Source organism: Perca flavescens, chromosome 14 (assembly GCF_004354835.1).
Source record: "Perca flavescens isolate YP-PL-M2 chromosome 14, PFLA_1.0, whole genome shotgun sequence".
NCBI lineage: Eukaryota > Metazoa > Chordata > Actinopteri > Perciformes > Percidae > Perca > Perca flavescens.
Genome location: NC_041344.1, coordinates 10,404,287 through 10,428,511, shown reverse-complemented (window position 1 = coordinate 10,428,511; position 24,225 = coordinate 10,404,287). Strand labels below are relative to the sequence as shown.

The following is a 24,225-nucleotide window of genomic DNA, read 5'->3' as shown; positions in this document are numbered from 1 at the left end:
CAAATGGTACTTATGAAACGTCTCTGGTGTTTGTTTTGGTCTGCTTGAGGCACCAGAAGGGCGGGCGGGGCTCTCTACAAAACTAGGCACAAGTTGTAAAAAGTTGCAACAATTACAGGAAACCTTTTGATATTTAACATTGGATGTTTTCTTTTTTTTTTTTTTAACCATTTGTCTTGGTAGAAAAAGTCAGGGCTACAATCAGTTCAATACAGTATTTGAGTATTTGGTGTCTGTATATCACTCCTTTGTGATTTTTACCCATATATAAGACCAGAAAGACATCCATAAGTGAGGTAAATTAGCTGCACATAATAGGTTGCACTTCCAGTCCTGATAAATAGTCTCTAACTGGAACAAGTGCGTTTTTTTTCCTCAATATACTGGTGGTTTAGGTATGCTGATGAATCATAGCAGAACTTACAATTTCACTTACAGACTCTTTTTTTTGCAGGAAAGGGTGGAGAAGGGAAAAAATAAGGCATCTCTTCCTTCTGCTATTTTCCCTTCAGAAGGGAAACCCCAGTGCTACAGTTTTGACAGGGGCATAAAGTGACTCAGAAGCTGAATGAAAACAGGACCTCCGCCCTCGCAGCCTCTTTTTAAAAGTATCGAGAGAATATGAACTCCCTCTCTGTCACGAAGCAGGCCCATTATTCATACCGTTCACCTGTGTATTAGTAAACTATAACCTGCAGCTGGGGAGCTCAGAGGAAATTCACCATTGTTTGTGCTGACTAACAAAGAGGAAAATTGTTTCTTTTGAAGCAGGAATAGCTGCCTGATGACTAAGTGCATCTACATGGACATTTTTCATTTTATTAATTGACCAGCATTTAGGTTAGTTGGATATTAGAGCACAGTTAACTTTTATAACACGGACAATTGTTGGGAGATCATTTCTCTCGTTTCCACTGCAGTTTTTGAGTCCTGAGCTGTCACGCCACGTTCCCTTCCAGCGGAATCACTGAGTCACACAGGAAGGGGAAAAGTATCCCACATCGACAACCCAACATAACCATTATACCCATTATAGTATCAAAGAATCTCCATCTACTCCCACGGTTTGTTTTTTTCAAAATCTACCAAACCATCTGTTAAATGAATATGCAAACACGCCTCTTCCCAATCAGAAACACATCTGTCCATTGACGGATGTGGCCTTTGTTGCCATAGGTGATATAAGCAATTTTATACTGTTTATGTTTGACATTGGTTTGAATGGAACCCTTATATTTCAATTTAACAGTAAGCTACAGAGCTGCCACAGAAAAGAGTCAAAAAAAAAGGCTTTCATATTGACTGACATGTGATCATTCTTCTTTAAAAATGAATGAATAGCTTTTTTCAGTGTTTAGTCTTTGTGCACTCAAGGACAGCGGAAGCCGTGGTAGTTGTATATAAGAGCATAAGTACTGCCAAATGTCCAATAAAGCCCATTTGGAAATGATTGGCTGTTGGACTCTACTGTACTGTAACTGCTGTGTCAACACCAGGATAAAGTGAGGTTGATGATTGAACCCCAAAGAGGGAACGGCACTCTGATTTTCCTTACCGGGGCGCGGAAGCAAACTAATCACAATGTAATGAAAGTAAACTGTATGAATTGCATGTTACTCATGTATACAATGGAAGAGTTTGATCTTGAGCAAGTATGTGCCAACGTGCAGTTTAAAAGATAAACACCACATGTAGTTCAGGTAATGTGAGTCAGCTGTTCCCAACCGGGCTCAGTCAGTTTAATCTGAATACATGCAAAATGCAATTTAAATAATGACTGATTGAGCTTTTGTGTCCAATAATTGCTGTCCTAGTTAACTTCAATGCCGTAATTACAGCATTTTATAGCAAATTAGCCCTTAAAAGAGTCCTACACTACCTGGAAGTGAAGGATAATGGTCCATATCAGCCCCAGGGTCAGCTTGGGGTTTCCATCTGCAATGTCATCATTCCTGATGTTGACCAGTTTAACCTGAAAGATGCATGGATACCAATAAAACTTAACACAACATGAAGAGTTAAAACAACAAAACAAAACTCAACAAGGAGAAAAACTGAAAAATCTAAATGCTCCTTTGATGTGAATGTGCAACGAAAATGTCAGTATTTACTGACCTGTCTGTGTTTGAGAAAGTCCAGGGCGATCTGTACATTCTGCAGCTTGTGGAAGCGCATCCGGCCTTTCTCCCGCGGCTGCAAGAGACGAGAGGACACCAAACATCAAGAGGAGAGAAAAAAAATGAGGTTTGAATGATCAACAAACAGCAAGGCCCCATAACTGAGAACAGGTGTTTCAGTGTCCAGCAAGATCTTTTGCGCTTAAAACAAAGATCTATTCTACCGTATAAAAATCATTACAGTTATGGTCTTAACCTAAAATTCAAATACAGCAAATTTGAAGTGCAATTCAAATTCTGCGTGATTGTGATCAAAGCGTTTGGTCAGACCTTTGACCAGATCTGACCCTAAATGACCTGGATATGCATTAACAAACCAGCCAGGATGTCTGCAGGTGACAGCATGATAATGAATGATACACAATCTCAGTGATTCCCCCGATCATCAGTCACGATATCCTCATTTTCTCTGAGGCCTACAATCAACTTTTCCTTCTGAAACACCTTTAACATCTTATACTGCCTTAGATTTAAACTGTAGCTCAGTCCAATCGAGCAGAATACATAAGCCTCTATGATTTCTAAACCTGCACAGGACAGAGTTACACCAGGAGTGATGGCCATGACATGCATTGGTGCTCCACATCTTATGCTTTAAGCCAGTAAGAAGCCTTGCTGCAGAATAAGTCAACATATCAGCTTAAAGTGATGAAACTTTGGCCGTTGCTTTCAATACAGTGAGGGAACCCAATAGACCATACCGGTGGTTTGTATGTTTAAGCCCTTAGCCACAAGTTGTGCAGACATTCAGAGCATAAAATATCTAAAGACAGATTTCCTACTTTTCACACGCACCCATCTATGTATATTTAACTAGCAGAGGCAAGAAATGTCCTTGAGATAATTCATGAGGCAGAAGACTGATTCACTGATGATACAGCTGCACGTAGAAACTATTTTGTTAAATATTTCCTTGTTGGTGCGTTCAGGCACTATTAACTAATGAAAAGCTTTGTATTCATGAACCCTGTTGTCAGAAAATCCAAACCCAGAAGACAAATCATGTGAATATTGATATTTCTTGGATAAAAAATATTTAGTTTTGCGGCCAATTCTGAAATCTCGGATGAACGGTATGGTCATTTTGGTTCTATTTTTATGAGGTTACGCTCTTCACTTCTTAACGATATTTAAACGGTAACCTTCATTTGAATTACCTTTGAAATACACAACTGTAGAAATGATTCCTCTAAAAGCTACTTGCACTTCTTATCTCCGTACATGATGCCTGACCTGACTAGCTAACTGACCAAATGGAGGACGATGGCGACACAGAAAGGGGACAATACAGGGAGTGTGACTGTCATCATGCACAACCCAGCAGCCACCTGGGGTGGTGACACATGCCACGCCCGACGCCCATAGTCCAGGCGCCACTCACCAACCGCACGTTCCTCACAACGTCACGTTCCCTCGGCTACCACAGCAAGAGCATCGCAAGAGAGGAAGGCAGAGGGGAAGGGGGAGAGGTTCAGGGCAAAGGTCAGCAGGAATAAGATAAAGGAAAAACCAGGGGTCAAACAAGTCAGTGCAGAAAGGTTACGAGATGGAAGCAAAGGATGAAAATTAGTGTATTAAGGCTACGTCACAAGAAGGTGTGTTACCCCCCCAAAAAAAAAAAAAAAAAAAACAGTGCTAAGGTAAGTAAAGTAAAAGAGTGTGCATAACCTCAGCATGTTCTGAAATGTCCAAAAACCTCAAAAGAATCAAAGTCAACGCATGCAAGAGTGGAGACAAGAAACCCAGCAGAATCATTTTAAAACAAGTGGACTGGACAGTAGAACAAATGACATCAAATTAAGTCAGCAGGACAGGGACGCAGGGACGATAAGACAGGTTTGGACAGGACAGGGGGTTACAGCAGAAGCGGATGTCCTAATTTCTGAACGTCAAAGTTCACCAAAGCTCACCAGTGTCTCTCCAGAGAGCACCTCCAGCAGGGAGATGAGGTTGTGTCCATCTCGGAGGTCCTCGTACAGGTCAGTGATGTGTCTCTGGGCCTGCGGAGAGAAGAGAGGAGACAAATATTTACCTTTTACTGCCCCAGCATCAGTGGTGATTCACACATAAGACAAACAGCACTGGAACTGCTGCCCACCTAGACACTAATAGCAGAAAGGGATTCCACACTAGGCACAGACATATTTGACTGAATCCCGTAATGTCACCTAAAAATAAATAAAGCAACTTAAAGGGAAGGACCTACACACAACAACTGTCTGCCTTCTGCAGTGGAAACTTGGCCCGCATTTTGGTTTCTTTGGATAGTTTTGGCTATCATGTCATTGGGTAAAGTATCGTTTGACACAGTAGGTTAACAAGGGCAAGAAACATGAGTGGTTGGATCAGTTGTAAACAAACACCCAGTTTAACCAGATTATTTAAGATACTTACTTACTGAAAACTAAGGAACACTCAAATCTGATATATTATTATGTTATAATCCATCATTGCATTGTAAAACTATTGTTAGTAAGTATCATAGGTCGAAGTTGAATCATAACATTTTTCTGCAAATTCTAATGGGCATTTACAATTGGGTTTTGGGTAATAATTTTAATGTTTGCCTTCATTTTCTCTTCCAAACAAGTTTAGTAAATGTAAACTGAGTTACAGAACAAGCAAGGATATGTAGCACTGCAGAAAAGGCTCTTACAGTAGTTAGAAAAGAGTCCAAGTTTTAAAATGAAGTGAAAAAAAGGCTAGCCTCAAAAAGAGGTCAGCAGCTTAAGAGCTCAGTTAACGTATGGGAATGAGAGAGGGTAAAAGTGTTAACACAGACATGCAGGTAGAAATGCATGTATGTCCACTCAGCACTCTGCTCACTGACAGCACCTACCTCTGCCTTCCAGTGCTGATGGGACAGGATGGGAGGACAGGATGAAGGATGGAAAGAAGAAACAGTTTGATGAGAGAAGATATAAAACTGCAGGGACTCGTGAGGGAAACGAAGAACAAAAGACAAACAGACCCCGGTGTGATTTGACAAAGACACTTGGCAATTTTCTGTTTTTAATCATTTGATTGGACTGATCCAATCCAAAACTATTTACAGCGGTACTGTTTTTATAAATGTAAATCTGCTTCAGCTCTTCTGCTCTGGTCGGGATTGCAATGGGATTCATAAAACTTAAGTAAAACACAGAATAACGTCTGTTTTTCATTCTCTTTAATCTAGACACGCTACAGTAGATGGCACTTTAGAGACAGATGAGCACCAAGATGGAGTGTTCCTGGCCTCATAGTTTAATAATCCCATGACTTTGTTGTGACCACGAGTCCAAAACGCCTCGAGGGCAGCCAGATCGCCGACCCGCTCAAGTTCTTTTGGACCCAAATCTGAGGGATTTCAAGACAAAGAAACGACTGACGACAAAAGCCTGTGAGCCGTCTCGAACAGACCCCCGTGTCACAGGATGCCGATGGAGGACAGAAAACATTCCTCACAGTTTAACACACTTCAGTTCCTGTTTGAAAACAAAGATTCGTCAACCTAAACGGGTCGGTTGAGCAGCAGCATTTCTCTAATAGAGCTGAAAACACTTTAGGTGGAGCTATGCTGTGCTTTAGTTCAATGTTTGCTAAAAACATTCCCTAGAAATATGATTAGTAAAACTAGTTACTAACCAGTAAAACACTGCAATTCTGGTGTTTTTATTCTATGTGATTTAACTACTGTAGTCTGTTGTTACCTGAAACCTGAGATCCCTATTATACACACAAATACATGGGTGTCATTCAAAGAATGAGCAATATTTTCTTCTTGTCTTTTTGTCATAACATAACATTACATAAGCTACTTTGGAGTAGTTTGAAGTACAGCGTCTTACAGAAACGTGCTCACTGAAACGTCACTCTTGTTGTAGGCGCCAAAAGACATAAATTGTGACCAAAAACAGAAATGTTTCTAACACTAAAATCCTTTCATTGATGCTTGCGAGAATAATTCGGCTTTTTGCCTGCTTGGAAATATTTAATCAAGACTAGAGCTGCAACGATTAATCGATCGACAGATTATTAATTGGCAACCAACAGTTCAAAGGCCAAAGATTAAAGAATTTATTAGAATTACAAAATATAATCCTCACATTTAAGAAGCTGAAACCAGTGAACATTTTGCTATTTATTTTTTGCTTGATGAATCACTTGTTTTCTGTCACTAATTGTTCCAGCACTAATTAACTGATACAACACATAATTGTTCCTGAAGCTGCTGAAGCCCTTTATTCCGTACCGGACTGCTGAGATCAAGGCCTATTTACACAAGTGCTTTCTTTTTTAAAGGTCCTATGACATGGTGGTCTTTGGATGCTTTCATATAGACCTTAGTGGTCCCCTAATACTGTATCTGAAGTCTCTTTCCCGAAATTCAGCCTTGGTGCAGAATTACAGCCACTAGAGCCAGTCCCACAATGAGCTTTCATTAGGATGTGCCATTTCTGTGTCTGTAGCTTTAAATGCTATTGAGGAGGAGAGGGTGGGGAGGGGCAAGGTGGAGGGTGGGGGTGTGGCCTTGACCAACTGCCACTTTGCTCATTTGAAAGCCATGATGTCTCTCTCTCATGGGTGGGCCAAATTCTCTGGGCGGGCAAAGCAGAGAAAGGGGTAATCTTGCTCCTTATGACCTCATAAGGAGAAGATTCCAGATCGGCCCATCTGAGCTTTCATTTTCTCAAAGGCAGAGCAGGATACCCAGGGCTCGGTTTACACCTATCACCATTTCTAGCTACTGGGGGACCATAGGCAGGCTGGGGGAACGCATATTAATGTTAAAAAAACCTCCTAAAGTGAAATGTTCATGCCATGGGACCTTTAAGGGTCATGGGCCAGAACGCTCTACAAGTACTGCCTTACAGTGTCATGGCTGCAAACATATTTAGCAGTGCCCCCCCATTCAGAGTAGGAGCTCAGTCCTGGAGCTTCTTGTTCCCCTGCCGAGCCCTGAGAAGCCGCCCCTGGCAGTCTGGAGTCCAGATGTGAAACCTGACTGAGCCCAGCCCACCATGCCGCAGTTCCTAAAGCGAGGCCAGGTGTCCGTGACTCACTCCCTCACATGCATGCAGTTAACACAAATAGCATGTGTGGATTTTATTGTGCGAGGGAGCGATTTGTTTAGTGTTTCACTTTTTTGAAGAAAGGTGCAGGGGATGAAAATCTGAGTTTGCTTTGTGTTCTGTTACCAGTTCATCTGCTTTCAGGTAACTTTTTCTTTAGATTAGACCGTCCAATATCAACTCAGGGAACATTTTTGTTTAATTTACGCTATTGTAACCAGGTAGGACGTGAAAGTAACAGCTGGAATTTGACAAAACAACCTTTAGGGTCATTTAAGGACAGCTGAAGTCCTTCTGTTTACCATGAAGAATTCTTATTGAGTTACAAGCTCCAAATGAGCTACATTTTATTAACTTTTTGAAGTTTTATAATCTGCTTCATCTCACAACAAATGTAATTTACATTTGTATAAATTTAAATATTGTATTGCTGAAGTGGGATCTTACCTTCATCAGGTGCTTGTTGACCCATTTTGTGAAGGTCTTTTTCTGAACTCGGTCTCGTTCATCTGGGGAAAGAAAATTAAAACAGAAGCTCAATGCAAGAGTTTTAGCATGTTTTACCCTATTAACTGCAAATCATTACTGCTGAGCATTTTTCCAAAACATGCTGGTTTTTAAATGTCTAACCAACCTTCCAGCAAACCTATGGCTTCCAATTCATGTCAGCATGACATTAAAATCATCTTTCAGAGACTAGATTAATAAGCTTTTGATGTAAATATGTTGTTTTATATATTATATAATATCTTTCATTTTTTTGTCAAAATTAAATTAGCTTTTGCATATTAACTTAATTTGGATCTGACTGATTTGGATCCGTTTTTATTGGCTGGTGCATCCAATAATGATTTAGAGAGGGCTGCTCAGAAAAACAGTGCATTCAAAAGAGACTATTAATAATCATATTCGCAATCGTATCACGTGAATTAGTTGCATATGTCAACCAGTTGGAAACAGTTAGCCACAGGGTTGATTTGTTTATAGATTTATAGGCCTAGGTCAAATTAAGCAGAAATTGGACCAAAATCATAAAAGAAAAATCTGCTTTCCCATCCTTGGTCATTCCACAACCCCTACGATTTACTTTGTGACCTCTCAGAGGGGTCCTGACCACTGCTTTGGAAGATGGTTGGCAGCAGTAAACATCATTTTTATTTAATGAGCTAAAACATCCAAAACCACAGCTATGGTCCCACATCTGATGAGACCCTTCAGAGAAACATCACTTGAACGTAAAAAAAAAAAAAAGTTTTCCCAGAGTTTCAGACAGTCGGAGAAATATTTGTGCTCCCCAAAGCCATAAACCAGAACACTGGCATGACGTCAACAGAGACTGCAGAAGATGCTTCAGGTGACACAGAAAGTGTCTATACTCCCTCTTATGGTGGTTTAAAATCAGTCCATCAAAACAAAGAAGAAAACAAGTGTTGTGCTTCTCAGGTGAGACACCAGTAAATTACCTCTGACATCCCTCAGGTTAGCACCTCTCTACCAACATGTTTCACCTTGCAACACTGTTTTTGTTTTGATTTCACAGTCTGATTATTACAAACAGGGCTTTCACATACCAGCTGGTACTGTATACGTTGCGCAATCTTTTCCCTTTCTTTTTTTTTTCAAACATGCAGGCTCAGAAAAAATATCTACCAGAGGAACACCTTCACCTCTTCACCGTAGTGCTTCAAAAAGTGATGCGGGTGTTTGTCACACACAGAGGCCGGTATGGTGTAACAAAATGTCAAAAGTCCGTCTTTAAACAAACGTGATTAGGATTCGACACAATGGGACTTGCTGTTGCAGAACTTTAAATCTGACGAGACAGTGAAACCATTATGTTTGATTTTCTTATCAGTCACACAATGTTTAGGAGCTTGACTGCATTATCAGGAAACTAACTGAAATCCAAGCTCATTCAACAGAAGACACGATCAGAGGCAGAGGGAACAGAGAAACCAAAGAAGACGACCTCCCGCGGTGCCAACGCCCATTTCTGTGTGGCATTATGTCGATGACTCACAAATAGTCGAAACAGAGAAGTGACATAAACCTCAAAAGCAGAGAAATGATACCGTTTCATTTGGTGACGAGCGCATGACTTTGCATCCAGGTTAAATACGTTTTGTAAAAAATAAATCTATTGGCACATTAACCGCAGTTTATTCGTGCCATTAAATACAATTTTAGAAAACCAAGGTTCAGACAGACACTTAACATTCAAAACTCAAACTAGTGAAATAAATGACACAGCAAGGCAAACTCTACTGATCCCTCTTACAAATAATGTGTTTTCTTGGCTGACATTTGCAGCCTGGAGCGACAGACAGAGCTGTGGATGTTTCCTTTGATCCGCTCTCATATTGATGAAAATATGTAAGATGAGGTGAAATATCAGGTCTCCTGAAAGAACATTCTTGTTTATCGCACATGATCCATCTCTCTGTTACTGAATAATACAGCTGTAATGTGGAGTGTCATACTGAATGTTTATCTTAATTTAGTTTTTAGCACAAAAAAATCAGGTCTGGTTAATGCATCTGATAACTGTATTAAAAGACATTTGGCAGGGTGTTTTGAACTTCTTCAACTACAAAAAATAAAGAGCTGCAACCGTTCATGATTAAGAAAACAACCAAGTCATTTTTGCAAGTGAAGTTATTTTTCAGGTCTTCTGTCTCTTAGACAGGCAGCCTTTCTTCTGAGCTGCAAAAATGCAGAACCACACACACACACACACATTCAAGTAACATGAAAGTGAGTCCTGCCAAAAGTCTGTTCTTCTTAATTGCTCTTTTATCTCAAAATGGTTTTCAGCATAGCTAACCAATGAAAAAAGGAAAAGCCATGACACATAAAGGGGCGTGTCCCGTTTGATAAAAGCGAGGCAGAAGACCACCAGAGGCAGAAGTAGCTTCGACCTTTCAGACTTTAAACTAATACCATTTCTTCATAACATAGAAAAGCAGATAAAGAATTTCAACCTGGCGTGATGCATTCAACGTTCAACTTTTAACTGGTCCATTTCTAAATCAAAGAATTCAATTGCATGGAGAAATACAGAAGACCTCCACGCTGGTACTATTAAAACAATGTAAAGATGACAAACTCTACCTTTCCTGTGATCCATGGCCTTGAGCATGCCCTGATAGTAGGAGTCCTCTATGAAGACTCCGTCACTACCCACACTGTCGGAGGAGTAGTTTCTGAATTTCCGCTCCATCTCAGCTCAGCCTTATCTCAGTGATCAAAAACAAAATATAAGCATCTGCAGGTTGAGAGGCGATGTTGTGTACTTTGTGAGTCTTCCCCTTCTTCTTATTGCCTGTAACACTGCTTCACAGTGTGGGATCCTGTAGTTAAATGGGAGTGTTCAAGCCTCTGATTCAGTTCCTCACACAAGTCGTACTCCTTTTTTCCTCCCTTGCTGTCTTTGACATTCACTGCTATTTAAAAAAAAATTCCCACCAGCTCTTGCAAATGCCTGCCTGCAGGCTACAATGTCAGAAGCTATCATTCACCACACAGTGATCTGTGAAAAGAGTGGGGAGATTCTCCCCCTGACACAGCCCTGTTTTCCTGATTTCAGCTGTCAAACAACAATGTTTTTAATGCAACAAACCAAATAAACATGATCCTTTTCACTTTTCACATTTTATTTTCTAGCAGCAGAGTTTCTTGTCAGTGCAGTGTTTTTTCTACAGCTGCCCTCAAATCTGGTCTTTGAATGCAAGATCATTTTTAAAAGGATTGCTGCTTGCCGCTGTTGTGCTATCCCATAATCATGCAAATTTCCCCAACTGCATGTTCGCAGTGATCACAGAGATTACCGATCTCAAGCAAGTTTCCAGTCTCTAAAAGCTGTTTTTTTAAATCATAAGACTGAATTGTCTATTTAACAAATAGTGTGCTTTATTTGGTTGACGTTGGACAGTGAGGGCATGTGGCTATGAGTCGCTCATCAGGATCGGGAAACCAACTTTCCAGTCTCCTGCCGACTCGGCTAGCCTAGGCTAGCTAGCCAGCTGGCCAGTCAAATTTTCAAATGTGAACATCAGAATAAACACAGAGGAAAAGGTGTAGACTATGGCTACAATCCCAGCTACGTGGACAAGCGAAACCATCTCTGCGTCCATCTCTATCTCTACATTAGAGGGAGCACCGAAGCAGCATGGAGGAATTGAACACTGACTGCCACGTCTCTGCTGGGCATCCTGCTAGCCAGTCTGCAGGACTTTTTCTATGTGCCGATCGAACAGCCACACTCCGCTTTATGATGAATCATGCACATCAAGTTTAAGGAGCTGATGGGATAACATTTCCCTGGAATTGTACCTCGTACGATTTCATGTGACAAATAAAATTGATTGATAAAATTTCAATAAAGTGCATTAATTGTACACTACTTCCAGTCACTCTTAACAAGAGCAACAATGACGATGCCGAGATTTATAAGAGATTATCTTCAGAGAAAGGTCAGAGGGTAGGCTAACAGCCTGCTGAAACACACTGAAAGAGAATGTTCAAAAACTTGAACCCAGGTCATCTTACTGTAAGAGGGCTGGTAGAAAAGCCCTGCTGTCCTAAAACATAGTTTGTCCTAACTAATGAATGCATGAAACTTGTTTGTCAGTACAGATTCCTAGTGTGGGTGGGGGGGGCCAGTGTGTGTGTGGTCGGAGTAGGGGAGTTGTCTACAGGAGAGAATTCAGCAGCAAGAAGAAAATAGAAGCATTTAAAGATCTCTAATGAGAACAACCTGTGAGACATAACATTCAACCATTAGGCTTGGACAATTTTTCTCAGATGAATTTCCAATCTTGAATAAAAGCTTCTGTTGAGCTTCCAAAAAACAAACAAAAAAAAGAGAGTAACTACACTGCTGCAAAAAATTATTCCAGACATAGAGCCACCATTGTGGCTCTGCGTGGATTGACTGGACGGTGTGTGTTTATGTGCATGAATGCTAAAAGAAAAAGAGAATTGTTACTTCTGCATCTTAATCATGCAATAATACTGTCCATCTGTGCAGCTGCACAAATAATCTCAGATAAACTCTCTGAACAAGACACAGCATTGTTTTTCGTGGAAGTTAGGGTTTCTAAACTACTACCTCCACACGACCACATTCATGTCCCGTAGCACCTAAAAACCTGTAACACCTTTCACCCTAAAGGGCATCAATTTTCCGTGCAGATACTGACATAAGGCTGTAAGGCAGAGATTTTTCGGATACCAACAGCTGGAGGTGGCTTGTTGGGACTTGAGAAGTAAAAGCTGCAGACCTCAACACAAGGTTATAGGGTGTTTAAAAAATGTGTAAAATCATAAGGTGTATTAGGGAGAATTTGTCCAAAAACTTATGAACTACAAATTTCAAGTATTCACTTACAATTGGTTTTCCTTGCCTACCTGCATTTGAACTATTGTGGCACTTTGCAGCTCTCAATAGATGCAAAAATGCGTGCCAATATCAGCTGATTGAAGTTTTGACACAATCAGACATTGCAGTAATATTACTTTTAGTTTATTTACTTAAAATCCAATTTTGTATAATGTTGAAAAAGTAACAAAGAGGCACAAGCACTTTTAATGTGATGCACATATGTGACTATATAAAAAAAGTTGCTATCAACAACTTGCTGGTAAGTGCACACAGTGCAGTACTGTGTGGATATTTCTCCGTTCCCTCTTACTGATAACATGTGATGATAACCCCGAGCAGTGAGAGCTGATAGGGGTTTTATGATGACAGTTCTGGCGTGAGAACCATGAAAGTCTATGCATTCCTGAGGGCGCGCCCACCCTCCTCACAGACAGGGGGAGCCGCCCTTCTGCGATAACACCACCCCTCCCCGAAGAACTCTGTCTACCTGTACATCTGTGCAAGTGACAGCATGCAATCTCAGTCCCACCGTGGACAGGAATGTTAACTAGCACCATGTATCATCTGGCTAGCAGGTCCTGATGGGGTTTATATGGGGGGATCATGGTAGGAAAGTTGGACAGTTCAGGGAGAAACTTTGTCAAGGTGAAGAATGAAAGCCCCAGAGCATTATGGGGGAGATCCAATCTGGAGCTGTTAATGAAGAGGGCATGAAAGTTCTCTAACATTGCCAACATTATTTTTCTCTCCATAATTAAAGAGGACAGATGACTCCAAATCACTTTTAAAGTAGGAGTGCCACTTTCAGGAAATATGCATTCAAAAGCACATATAAATAGCCATATGTGTTTACAATCTTGCAACTAGATTATTGCTGGATTTATGATCTTCAGATGTGACTGCCAAGGCCAATTAAAAAGAAGATAAACTTATTTCTCAACACAATTTGTCTCCCTCTTCTGTTGGAAAAGCTGCACTACAAATCATAAGAAAAGTCTAAATATGTAATGCTCTACTGTAATCCACTTTAATGTCTAACTAGTAGTTGGCAACCCTCTTTGCTCTAAATTCAGATAAGAGTTCCGACTACTGTTAAGAAAGTCCAAGGCCACTTGGGGCCCTGCAGAGCTGACTCAAATACTGTCTCTTTTAAATGTGGGAAGAGTGATTTGTGAGAGTGGTTGCTATGACAACACATCAAAAACACACAGAAGCTGGGAGTCCATCAGCGTACTGTTTAAAGAGTAATTTTGGCCCCAAACCTCTGGAGAACTTTAGCTTTGGAATGAGAAAAAAAAAACAAAAAAAAACTTTCTCACAGCACTTAAACACCACAGTCCGTAAATAATAATACAGACATTTAGAAGATTTGATAAATTACAGATTATCTTTGTGACACGTTCAGAGAGTATAATAAAGTATATAAACAAACATTTATTAAAATTTCCCTCAGATTAAGCCTTTTTTTAACAAAATCTGAATGTTTACAGAGTCAGTGTTATTGTATTCAAATGTCAACAGTGATTGTGCCAAGAGGCAACAGTGACACACATTATCCTTTTAAAACAAAGCTCAGTGCTCACAATACATTTTTAGACTACAGACCCCTGTTAAAGCTAGAAACATTAAAACCATCAAACGCCTTCAAATAAAAGACAATTGACATTACCTATAAGAGCTGCAATTAACTATTTATTATAACTAACAATAATTGATCTGATAATCTGATGATTATGTCTTGTTAAATCCATTAATCATTTGGTTTATTTAAACGTCAGAAAAGGTTGCATATTTAAATGGCAACAGTCTAAAGCCCAACGGTTTTTAGCTTATTAACATTACCAGAAAATAGTTGAATTTGAGTAGCTGGTCAAGGTAACATTATTAATACCCGAAGGTAGATTTGGCTTACAGTGGGAGTTGAATGGGTCAGCCTCCTTTTACAAACACACACACACACACACACACACACACACACACACACACACACACACACACACACACACACACACACACACACACACACACACACACACACACACAAATTCACGATGTAAAGGCTGGGAGTGGTCTTTCAAAATAGTTCCAGTGATCCTTTGTAACTGTTTAGAATACAGGGATTCTGGGTTGAGCTGTGGCTTTCCTATCAGATTACTGGACCGACCACTTCACAATTTGATTCAGACAAGAATGCTTGCTTAATGAATGCAATAGACAATTTATCGTTGCCGCTTAATTTTCTGTATACTTCAAGTTCAGCTCTACACATTACAGTAATCTGCTCTGTGGGAGGGGAGATGGTCAGGATATTGTCATCACTGATAATGCTCATGTTATCTTTGTGTCAACTTTTATAAAAGTGCAATAACAGTTACTGAAACAATAATAAAAATGAAAAAAGAAGAACAAAAACAAAGCTTTGCTGTGAAACCTCTCTTCATGTCTTGTGGGTGGAGACATGGAAAAGGTTAACATCATCACCATCAGCACCCCAACAGCCCCTCCCAACCAGAACCTCCTCCTATTACAGCACAAGCGCTGAGAGAAGGAGACGGCGGCTGAGCGCTCGGACCTACCTGCGCAGCACATGCGGCTGTACAGATGAGTCCCCACTTCTCCGCAGCTCATTTCATGGATGTAATTAGTTCGTCGATATAGCATTTGGTGCTCCAGCCCGCCGCACCAGGACGGCACAGCAGCGCGCATCGTATCCTCCACTTCGGCCATCCTGCTGTGTGACTGTTTCGCGCGTAAACGAACAGCGCGCTGGGCTTTCCCGAAAACACCCCCTGACTCGCGTATTTCTCGTAACGAGCCCTCAAAACTTCTCTCTCTCCTCTATCCGAACCACAGAAAAAAAAAAAAAAAAAAAAGCGGTGTCGTGTCAGATTGCAGACACTTTGTCACAAGCCCAGCCCACTTTTTTTCTGTTTAGTGAGATGAACTGGAGAGCTCTCTGCTGCTCCATCCTCCTCTGTTGCCGCCTTCGTGCGTAGCGCGTACAGTAATAACGATTTGTGCCATTGAAGCGCGCCTGAGAGAGACATCCCGAAATAAACAGACCGGAGGGTTGTATATGCTGCTGAGGAGTACACGCTACGTCTCTATTTTAGCATGTGTGATGTCTAGGCCTCTCCCCACATTACATAACCATCCAGGCTCCGAAGTGCAAAGCACAAACTAGAATAACTTGGGAAGCCACATTTAATATGATAATTACACAGAGAGAGATGCTCCTCTCTGTTGTCTCACTATGTGTTAACAAAGGGCAGTGTTTGACTGCGCACATAAGCAACTTTTGCCCGCAGGCGGCCTAATAAATGATCACCTTCCCTCCCACGCATGTACAACAGCCGTGGGTCATAAATAACTCCAACATATTAATCTCGTTTTCTCTCTTTCTTTGCGTAACATTAAGAAAGGGATCACATTCACAAGCTTATAATTTTATTGGCTTATTTTCAAGTTAAGGCAGCACAAACCACCAGTGTGAGAGTAAACACATTTTATGTCATGCTAAAGACAATCTAGCTATAGAACTGTAATTTAAACAAAATAACACCAGCAACTAAAGCTTTTCAGCAACTGAACTTCACTCCACTCAAAGGAACAGTCATCTGTAAATTTCTAGTCAGAACGAGTAGTAGGCTACTTAAAATATTCCAAAAATGCATTTTTTTCTTAGCTGTTGGTTACAAGACATTTGGCTGTTTATTTACAGAATTATTTTTGCAAGAGTAAAGATCATGGTTGCTACACATAACTGCATACAATATGAACACATGCTTTTCTTTTAATGTCTCCATGGTTTGCCTCCAACTATTTGGTAGAAAAGAATAAAATGTAATTAGTTTAAGCTATAGCCTTTGATGCAATTTGGAATTCTGCTGTGGCTGTTAAAACAGGTTTGCATCTCTGACAGTGATAACAAAAGTAGGAAATGATAACTAATACACCCATGGGCTTAATTCTCTGGATCACACAAAAGCGCTATTGAACAGCATTCAAATGTTACAGCAAACCACAGCCTGTGTTTAAGAGTAAGATAACTAACTTTAGCATTTGAAAACATCAATAAACACCAATAAATAAGTTCATAAAATAATTCAATTAAAGCAAACTATCAAAGACACTAACATGTTACTACTATTGTGTCCTTAATTTTAAAACAATTAAAACTTGGATTGATGGAGGATGCATGTGTTCAGATAATAATAAGGAGTGGTTGAGACTTTATCACATGTCGAGGAGACACGGTTTCTGGCCCTTCACCCTCTGAAACATAAACACAGATAAGAGCCGAGCTGCCGCCATAACTGGGGGGGGACAGAGTGACAAGCTTGACTACTTACAAGGTTTACCACTAATGTGTTTTATGTTACATTTGCTATTGTGAAGGGCATGTAGGGACGTGGTGGGTGGGCATTGTTTTCAACACTTGGCGTGCTTCAATACCGGCATGTTTTTTCACTTTTTCAGTTAAAGCAGAGCGGGCCATCCTCCTTCCTTAAGTCTGTTATTACTGGCACAGTGAAAAGAGACAGGAAAGTGAGTCACAGCTTCTAACCACCAGCCAAAATCTAAACCCAATCCTACAATGTGGCATGTGGTTTAGCAGACACAGCCGCCAGTCTAGCGGGTCCTCCATGAACACTGGTGCAGATTGGGAGTGGCTTCCCAAACGGATTAGACAAATTGAGTGTTGTGAAGCGAATGGAGCTTTTTAATCCTTTGAGTCTTCAGAGAGCCTCGTACAAAATCGTTAACGTAAATCTTAAGATAAAAGAAGAGTCAAACGCAACAAGGGTCGGCATTACAGAGTGTTGAAGAAGAGGTCAAAAGCCTCGTTTTAGGATTTGACCAACAGAGAACTTCTTCTAAAAGGTCCCGAGGATCCGCATGCGGCCTTGTGAAGGAAAGCCATAGACCTCCTGCTTCAGTTTGTTGTGACTGTAACCAGGATACAGTCCACTGTCCCCAGTGTCGAGTTCACTACCATTAGCCAGTCGCCATGCGTGGCACTCTGTGAGCTTTTTTTAAACCTGGCTCTGGGTAAAAATCCCTTTTACCTACTTTCCCCTTCCCACTGTGTCAAAGGCACCTTGTGGCTCCTGCTAACTTACACAAGTGGACCAGCTGCATCCTTACCTTCAGCATGTGACACTGCGGATGTTTGGAAGTGTGGCCATTGTTTACACTACAGGTCCAGTACAAATCAGACAGACAGAAATTGATCGTGAAACCTCCCTCCTCTGTTGAAAATACATCATTAAAGTGCAGACAAGTGCTGGGAAGAAGGAATATGACCGTTGCTGATGCACAGGGTTTAAACTTATTGTCTGCACTGCGGCAAATACACAGCTGAAAGCAGATCTCTTGAAATGCAAATCGGCTGGATATTGACAGAAGGCAGAGATAGCACAGTTTTGCAATGCAATGTTTGCCAGTAATTTACCAGTCAAACTACTCTTCCTGGAAACCTTTATTTGATCAGTGCTTCAGCTGTACACAGCTTACAGAATATATATATATATATACTCATGCAGCACAGATGAGGAGAGGTGGATACATCTGTATTTAATGTGTTTCCACTTTTTACTTTTGTTCTGATTTGCATTTTAAGCCTTAATGGGCATAAGAGAAAGTTTGTGGTTCTGTTTATTCCTCTGATGACTTGACACTGCTCTGAAAAAGTAGTCTTACTGTCACAACAAACTCAGGTCGGTCACAGGGGAAAACTACCCTTATCTACTCAAGGTATGTCCTCCTTGACTTCCTTTGAACAGGATTGTGTTTACTACTATCTGACCTAGACCACTGGGAGCGGTAAGGGAAAAGTACAGTGCCTGGCTTCAACAACCAAAGTTTTCAGGACAGTGTGCATTCTTACTGTTACAAACAGTTTATAGCTTGATTCATTTAAAGTGCCATCTCCATTCAGGTAGATAAGTTAAGGTGTGACTTGGGGCTACTTTATTCTTTTAAGCTGCTTCATTGTCCAAAGTTACTGAATTGTGAGTGTCTGTTAGTCAAACAGGTTTCTCACATTACTTTCAGAGGTGGGACAAAAACAACTGCCCTTTATCTACACCTGCAGACTCAGACTGTCACTCAGACATCCTTTAATTTGCCTGAGGGTGTGTCGCCGGCAGAGGTATGTTTGACAGCCGCCATTGTGCCAAGCTGTGTCAACAGTAAACTAGGTCTGCCTGAGGTGTGGCTGGTGGCATTTAAAGCCACAGATGCCTGCAGGTAACCTTCAGGCTATTTGGTGGGTCAAAGAGTAATTATTTTTCTCTGCAAGCACACAACTGGTATGTGAAAAGGAAGTGCTTAACTTTTTACACTTACAGCATTCCAAGAAGAAACTGAACAAGTCTAATGACAATAGAGGAGAAACCACAAATAAAGATATATAATAGACTAGTCAAGGGCTTAAACTCACACACAACTCAAGCCACATCTCTACAAAGATAGAATTTGAATGAAATGATGACGCATTCTTAAAAGGACACTATTCAACTACCAGCGGAGGAGCAAAGCTGATGCTGAGGTGTGCACATCAAAGCTCTGACGAAGCAAACAAAAACCAGAATACTCCAGCTCCGACATCATCACATTACAGCCAGCATTTACAGGGTTAACAGCAACATCTCCACACCACAGGAAACTGAGACGTGTGAGGGAAAAAAGAGGGGGGAGTGAGGACGAGAGAGGAGTGTGCGACAGAAAAACACACAGGACAGGAGAGAGCAGAGACGACAGACGAGAACAGCCGGCGAGAAACTATTTGCACAGAAAACCCTTGATCTGCCGTCCTCTTAAGACACCGTCATCTCTCCTGAAGTAAGCCTTGTAGCGATGAGATTTCTAGCTTTTCTTACCTTGCTTCTTCCGTACTCTCCACTGCCAGGCAAAGATTAAAGTAACTATGTGACCCACAACCACAAGGGCCGGGAACACATTTCCAGGGGGGCTTGCCGGCATCGGGCCTGTTAAAAAGTGGAGAGTCCCAGGCTCTGAAGAAAGAAGGGAGGGCTGTGGGTGAAAGGTGAGGGGAGTGGAGGGGGTGTGCGTCTAGGGCTTTAGTGCCATCACGGACTTTAAAACAAGCAGTGCAGCCAAGTTGTCCGTGACTTTTACGAGAGAGAGAAGAGCGAAAGAGCACCCCTCCCTCTCCTCTCTTCTATGTGACTCAGTCCTCTGGCAGAAGTGGCCAATCTCCCTCCCTCCCCCTTTTTTCCCTGTACTTTACTCTAACAATTCCTCTGTAAATCTTTTTCACACTCTTCTTAGTTATCTTAAGTTGTACTTATTTCAAAATTAGCTATATTTCTCCCAGCACAAGCAACCTTGCAGCCTTGAAGTAGTTAAAAATAAGTTTTGCACCCCTCCCTCCATGGCTCAAGTAACTCCACTGGTTTTGCCCTACAGAAACTATCTCGCTGCAGCCTATCTGCAGGGGTTAATAATATATGAGGCTGTTTTGTGTGTGACACACACACATCCACACACACCCAAAACACAATCATTCCAGTCAGCCTTGATAAGAAGCGAAACTAAGCGCGAGTGTGATCCACCTTGAGCCAGTGTCAAAGTTTCCAACTCATTCACTCCATAGGATTTTATTTTACCCACCAAAGCCCCTTCAGTTATTTTCCACCATGTTTTATGAGTCACAGATCATCCAAGACCAACCCCTTCCTCCTTTTCTAAATGTTTATACTGAAGCCATGCCTCCCCAGTTTATTTTTCCCCTTCACAGAACAACCCACTCGCAATCAATTCATTCTCATTATGTAACTTCACTTTTTTTTCCCTACTGTAGAGATGCTAATTGCTTTCTTATGCACAACCAGAACCTATAAGCTTCCCAGAAACCTTTTTAACCTCATACTGTTTTACCACCAACCCTTTCAAAATACCAACAGCATTTTTTTTAACCCGTAATTTAGAAAGTGCTTTTCATTTTTCCTCTGGACAGGTCCTGTTATTAAAACACTGAAGAACCTTGAGGGGAAATGTCTGCTTATACTAGGACGATCCCCTTCTGACAACATCACTTGAGTTAGACACTTTCAAACCTGAGCATTTCACCTGGGTCTCAGCAACATGCCTTTTTGTATTCAGTGTTAACCCAGTGCATAGAGCTATGCAAGGACTGTAAACCCTTAACACTTGATGGATCTTCTCTAATAACACTAACTGTAACAGCTACAACACCTGCTTGCATCACTGTTGAGACATCAAAATGATCTCGCTGCGGGCAAAATGGCAACTCTGCCAGAGTTTCTGTTGCCAGAACGTTACGCAGAAACCCAACACCAAGACCAGTGTCATGACCACACGTGCTCCATAAAACAAGCAGAAATAGATGTAGACCTCAAGCTGCCTTTGGCATGAGCACAGTGTCAAATAGTATACAGAGGAGAATTCAGAATAGTCCTCTGGTGTACAGGCGTGACTGAAAAAAAAATAGGGTACGCTATGACAGAGTTGAGAGAATACTGTACATTTAATAAATAAAGCAGTTGGGAACTGAAGGACACTCGCAACAAATAAGAAAGGGTGATTGTAACTGGGTGATTTTCATCTGATGTGTTGGCAGATAATTCTCGGTAAAACCCTAAATGACCCTATTTTCAAAATGTCAACCAAATCCCCAAAGCCTTAGAAGCTGGCAGCTCAAATTGGCAATTAGTTACAGTGAAGACTGAGCAAAGGAAATAAAACCGAGGGAGCAGTACAGATGTCTGGAATTCATTCATTCTACCACTCCTTCATGGGAGGAGCCAGACCCCTCCCACTCTTTTCACATGGTATGTGTTTGCTCAATCATTCCCATATTGTGATAAATGCTTAGCATACTCATACGAAGGCAATAAAGCCAAACTTTAAATCAATATACAGTCTGTTAAGTAAAAAGGTCTTTTGATTTCAGTTAAAATGCCTCAATTGCTAATGACAAATATTTCCCAAAGAGCACAGGTAGGTAAGCAATGAGAGGAATGTCAGAGACGTTTTTAATTTGCAATCGTCTAAAAAGATACTGATGCTGGGAGTGGTACTGTACTTAGATGACATGCATAATGCAAGACATTTAACTCTATAGTTTATTCCTGTTTTAGCATCCCCAAATGTACTGATATAGCATTTAAAATGAAATGTTCCTGTAAAAAGAAAACCTACCGTTTGGTGGTCCTGGACAGAAACAGCAGCATAAGTCCATCTTTGCTCAGCGTCTTCACAACTTTTAGAGAAAATACTGAACTGCCAAGGAGTCAAATCTGACCTCACGACATTGTGTTCTGATGAAAACTCAGGGGGGCGTGCTGAAAAAGCATGAAAAAAAAAAGAAGAGAGAACTGGAGGCACGGCTGGGAAGTGAAAACTAGACAGCGTTGCGAGTTTGACTTAATTTGTGAGGCTTTCCTTAGTGGAAACAGCATCTCATGCGTGGTGGTTTCTGACGAACGCCAGTGGATGGAATCCATGTGTAGGGCTGCAGAAACTCCCAGGGACACATTTTCTTACCGGCTTCAGACAAAGAGCGGAAAACATGATTTTTTGCCAGCAAGCTACAATAACAAAGGATTCTCTGTGTAATCCATTAAAAAGTTGGAGACAGTTAAAATATGCCCCCATATCCACAGGATATGGATCATACTGTATGACTAACACGATAATGGATTTAAAGCTAAAAAAAAAAGCTGAGCTGAGTCTGAAACATTTCACTGATAATAAATAATAAAAATTTGAAAATAATAATAGAGGATTTGTACTAGTATCTAACATATTGGCTATATTAGCACACATCTATACAATACAGTAGTATCTTTGTATAACTGTAGGCTATATTTTTTCATTTTGGCCATTATTCTTATTGTGGTTTATTTGTGTTGAACTGTTAAGAACATTAACTATTAACATGACGTGCTATTCCTTGTACTACCCAGTTGCAGTAACTTTTATGTTTGAACTGTCAAACATTCCCTTGTTGCAGTTTCTCAAATATGAGATGTGGCTTATATAACTGCAGGTTAAATATATTTTTATTTTGGACTGTTAGTCAAACAAAACGAACAAAATGAAGATGTAGCCTAAGGCTCTCAGCTCTGGGCTTAATTTCAATTTAATTCAATGTGTTTCACATTTTATCAACTAAATGATTTATACCAAACGTAAAAAAAAAAAAAATCATTAGTTGCAGCCCTGACAGATAAATTACAATAACAAGCAAAACTAAAATACTGCGTCTCTACTCAAGGCAACATACAGTCTGTGTATCTCAACGGCATGTAATCTATGCAGCTGTGCATTATTTCTGAGCCTACACAGGCCTGGTACTTCACTGTGATCCCTAGTATTCACCCAGAACAATCTTGGGAGGGGGGCGTAAAGCATCCAGTCAGGGGCCCTCCTGCTGCCCACACCCCCTAGATTTAACACCATGGAACATGATCCCAGACACGGTCTATCAGCGTGGGTGGTATCTAACTCAAGTTATGAACTATAATCTCTTTCACTCTTTAAGTCTAAATAAACACTGGGATCTGAATAAACCAGACACAGAGGGTGCAATTCTGGTAAAAAGCAATCTTAAAAACCTTTAAAACAATGTGCTGTCACTTAATCACAAACAACATCCAACTCTGTCCTGGGTTATCTGATACACTGGCAGTGAGAGACACACCCATACCTGCTCCATCCTCTTTGGTCCTCTGCACAAGCTCAGACTCACCATAAAGTATTTATGTGCTGACACCTTTTGGTAAGAAGACAGAACTGTTCCATGAACAAAGACTTCCTACCTTGGCCGTGTTGAATCAGAGCCTCCATGAAGTCTCTAGTATAATTCATTTCCATCGCAGTTCAAGTGGTTTCTTGTTGATTTCTTTTTGTCACTATATTACATAATAAATGCAACATATAGTACTATGACACAGCAGGTTAGTGACTCTGTGTGCTGCATGGCTATTCCATTCTAGTATGGTATGGTCTTTTTAAATGTTGGAGTTTACATTCATTGCAGGCTGGGCTAAAACGCTGAAGAGCAGATGGAAGGTGGCAACTGCCACATGTTCTCATCTGGACTGCTTCTGCTGCTTCGCCCTTCTTGCGGAGGCACAGGCAGGAAAAGCTGAGTGTGGCTTAATTGGACTCACATTTCCCAGGCTCTCTGCTTAGTCATATATCAGCCCTGAAAATGGAAAGTTCTGAGGCAGGCTGCATATTAAGGTAAAGCCTGGAACTAAAGCAGATCACTTTTCCCCCAGCAGGTGGCAGAATGAACTCCATCAGTCAAACACAACTTTATATCAACAATATCTACATGTATGTTTTATGTATGTTTTAATAGGTTAAAATATCTTTTAATTTGTTAATGGATTTAATTATATACAAGCTATTAAAATCTACAAAATACCTACCAAATTAAATATTAACTAGCCTAACTAGAAGTTGCTCTAGTAGACCCAATTTCCTTGAACTATACTGTATGTATAAATGTATGTCTGTATATCTATTTACATGCCTTGATGTGATTAAAGCTGGTCTACAGCACGATAAAGACAAGTTTCTTCATGGATGTGCATCCGTTTATGTGTCAGTA

General features: G+C 40.7%; 1 protein-coding gene across 10 annotated transcripts in view; it reads right to left on the bottom strand.

Annotated features, from left to right (window-relative positions):
- Positions 1-24,225, bottom strand: part of pleca (plectin a) — a 100,050-nt gene that overhangs the window by 30,482 nt on the left and 45,343 nt on the right. For 3 of the 10 annotated variants that reach the window (XM_028596669.1, XM_028596670.1, XM_028596675.1), the window contains 4 exons: positions 7,679-7,740; positions 4,088-4,177; positions 2,116-2,193; positions 1,880-1,972 (listed from right to left, as the gene is read on the bottom strand). In XM_028596669.1, the coding sequence (XP_028452470.1) occupies positions 1,880-1,972; positions 2,116-2,193; positions 4,088-4,177; positions 7,679-7,740 (323 nt within the window). Of the gene's footprint in view, positions 1-1,879; positions 1,973-2,115; positions 2,194-4,087; positions 4,178-5,016; positions 5,032-7,678; positions 7,741-10,342; positions 10,453-15,190; positions 15,442-19,498; positions 19,613-21,803; positions 21,893-24,225 lie in introns of those variants that run through there. The other 7 variants (XM_028596671.1, XM_028596672.1, XM_028596673.1 and 4 more) reach the window with 5 other exon arrangements.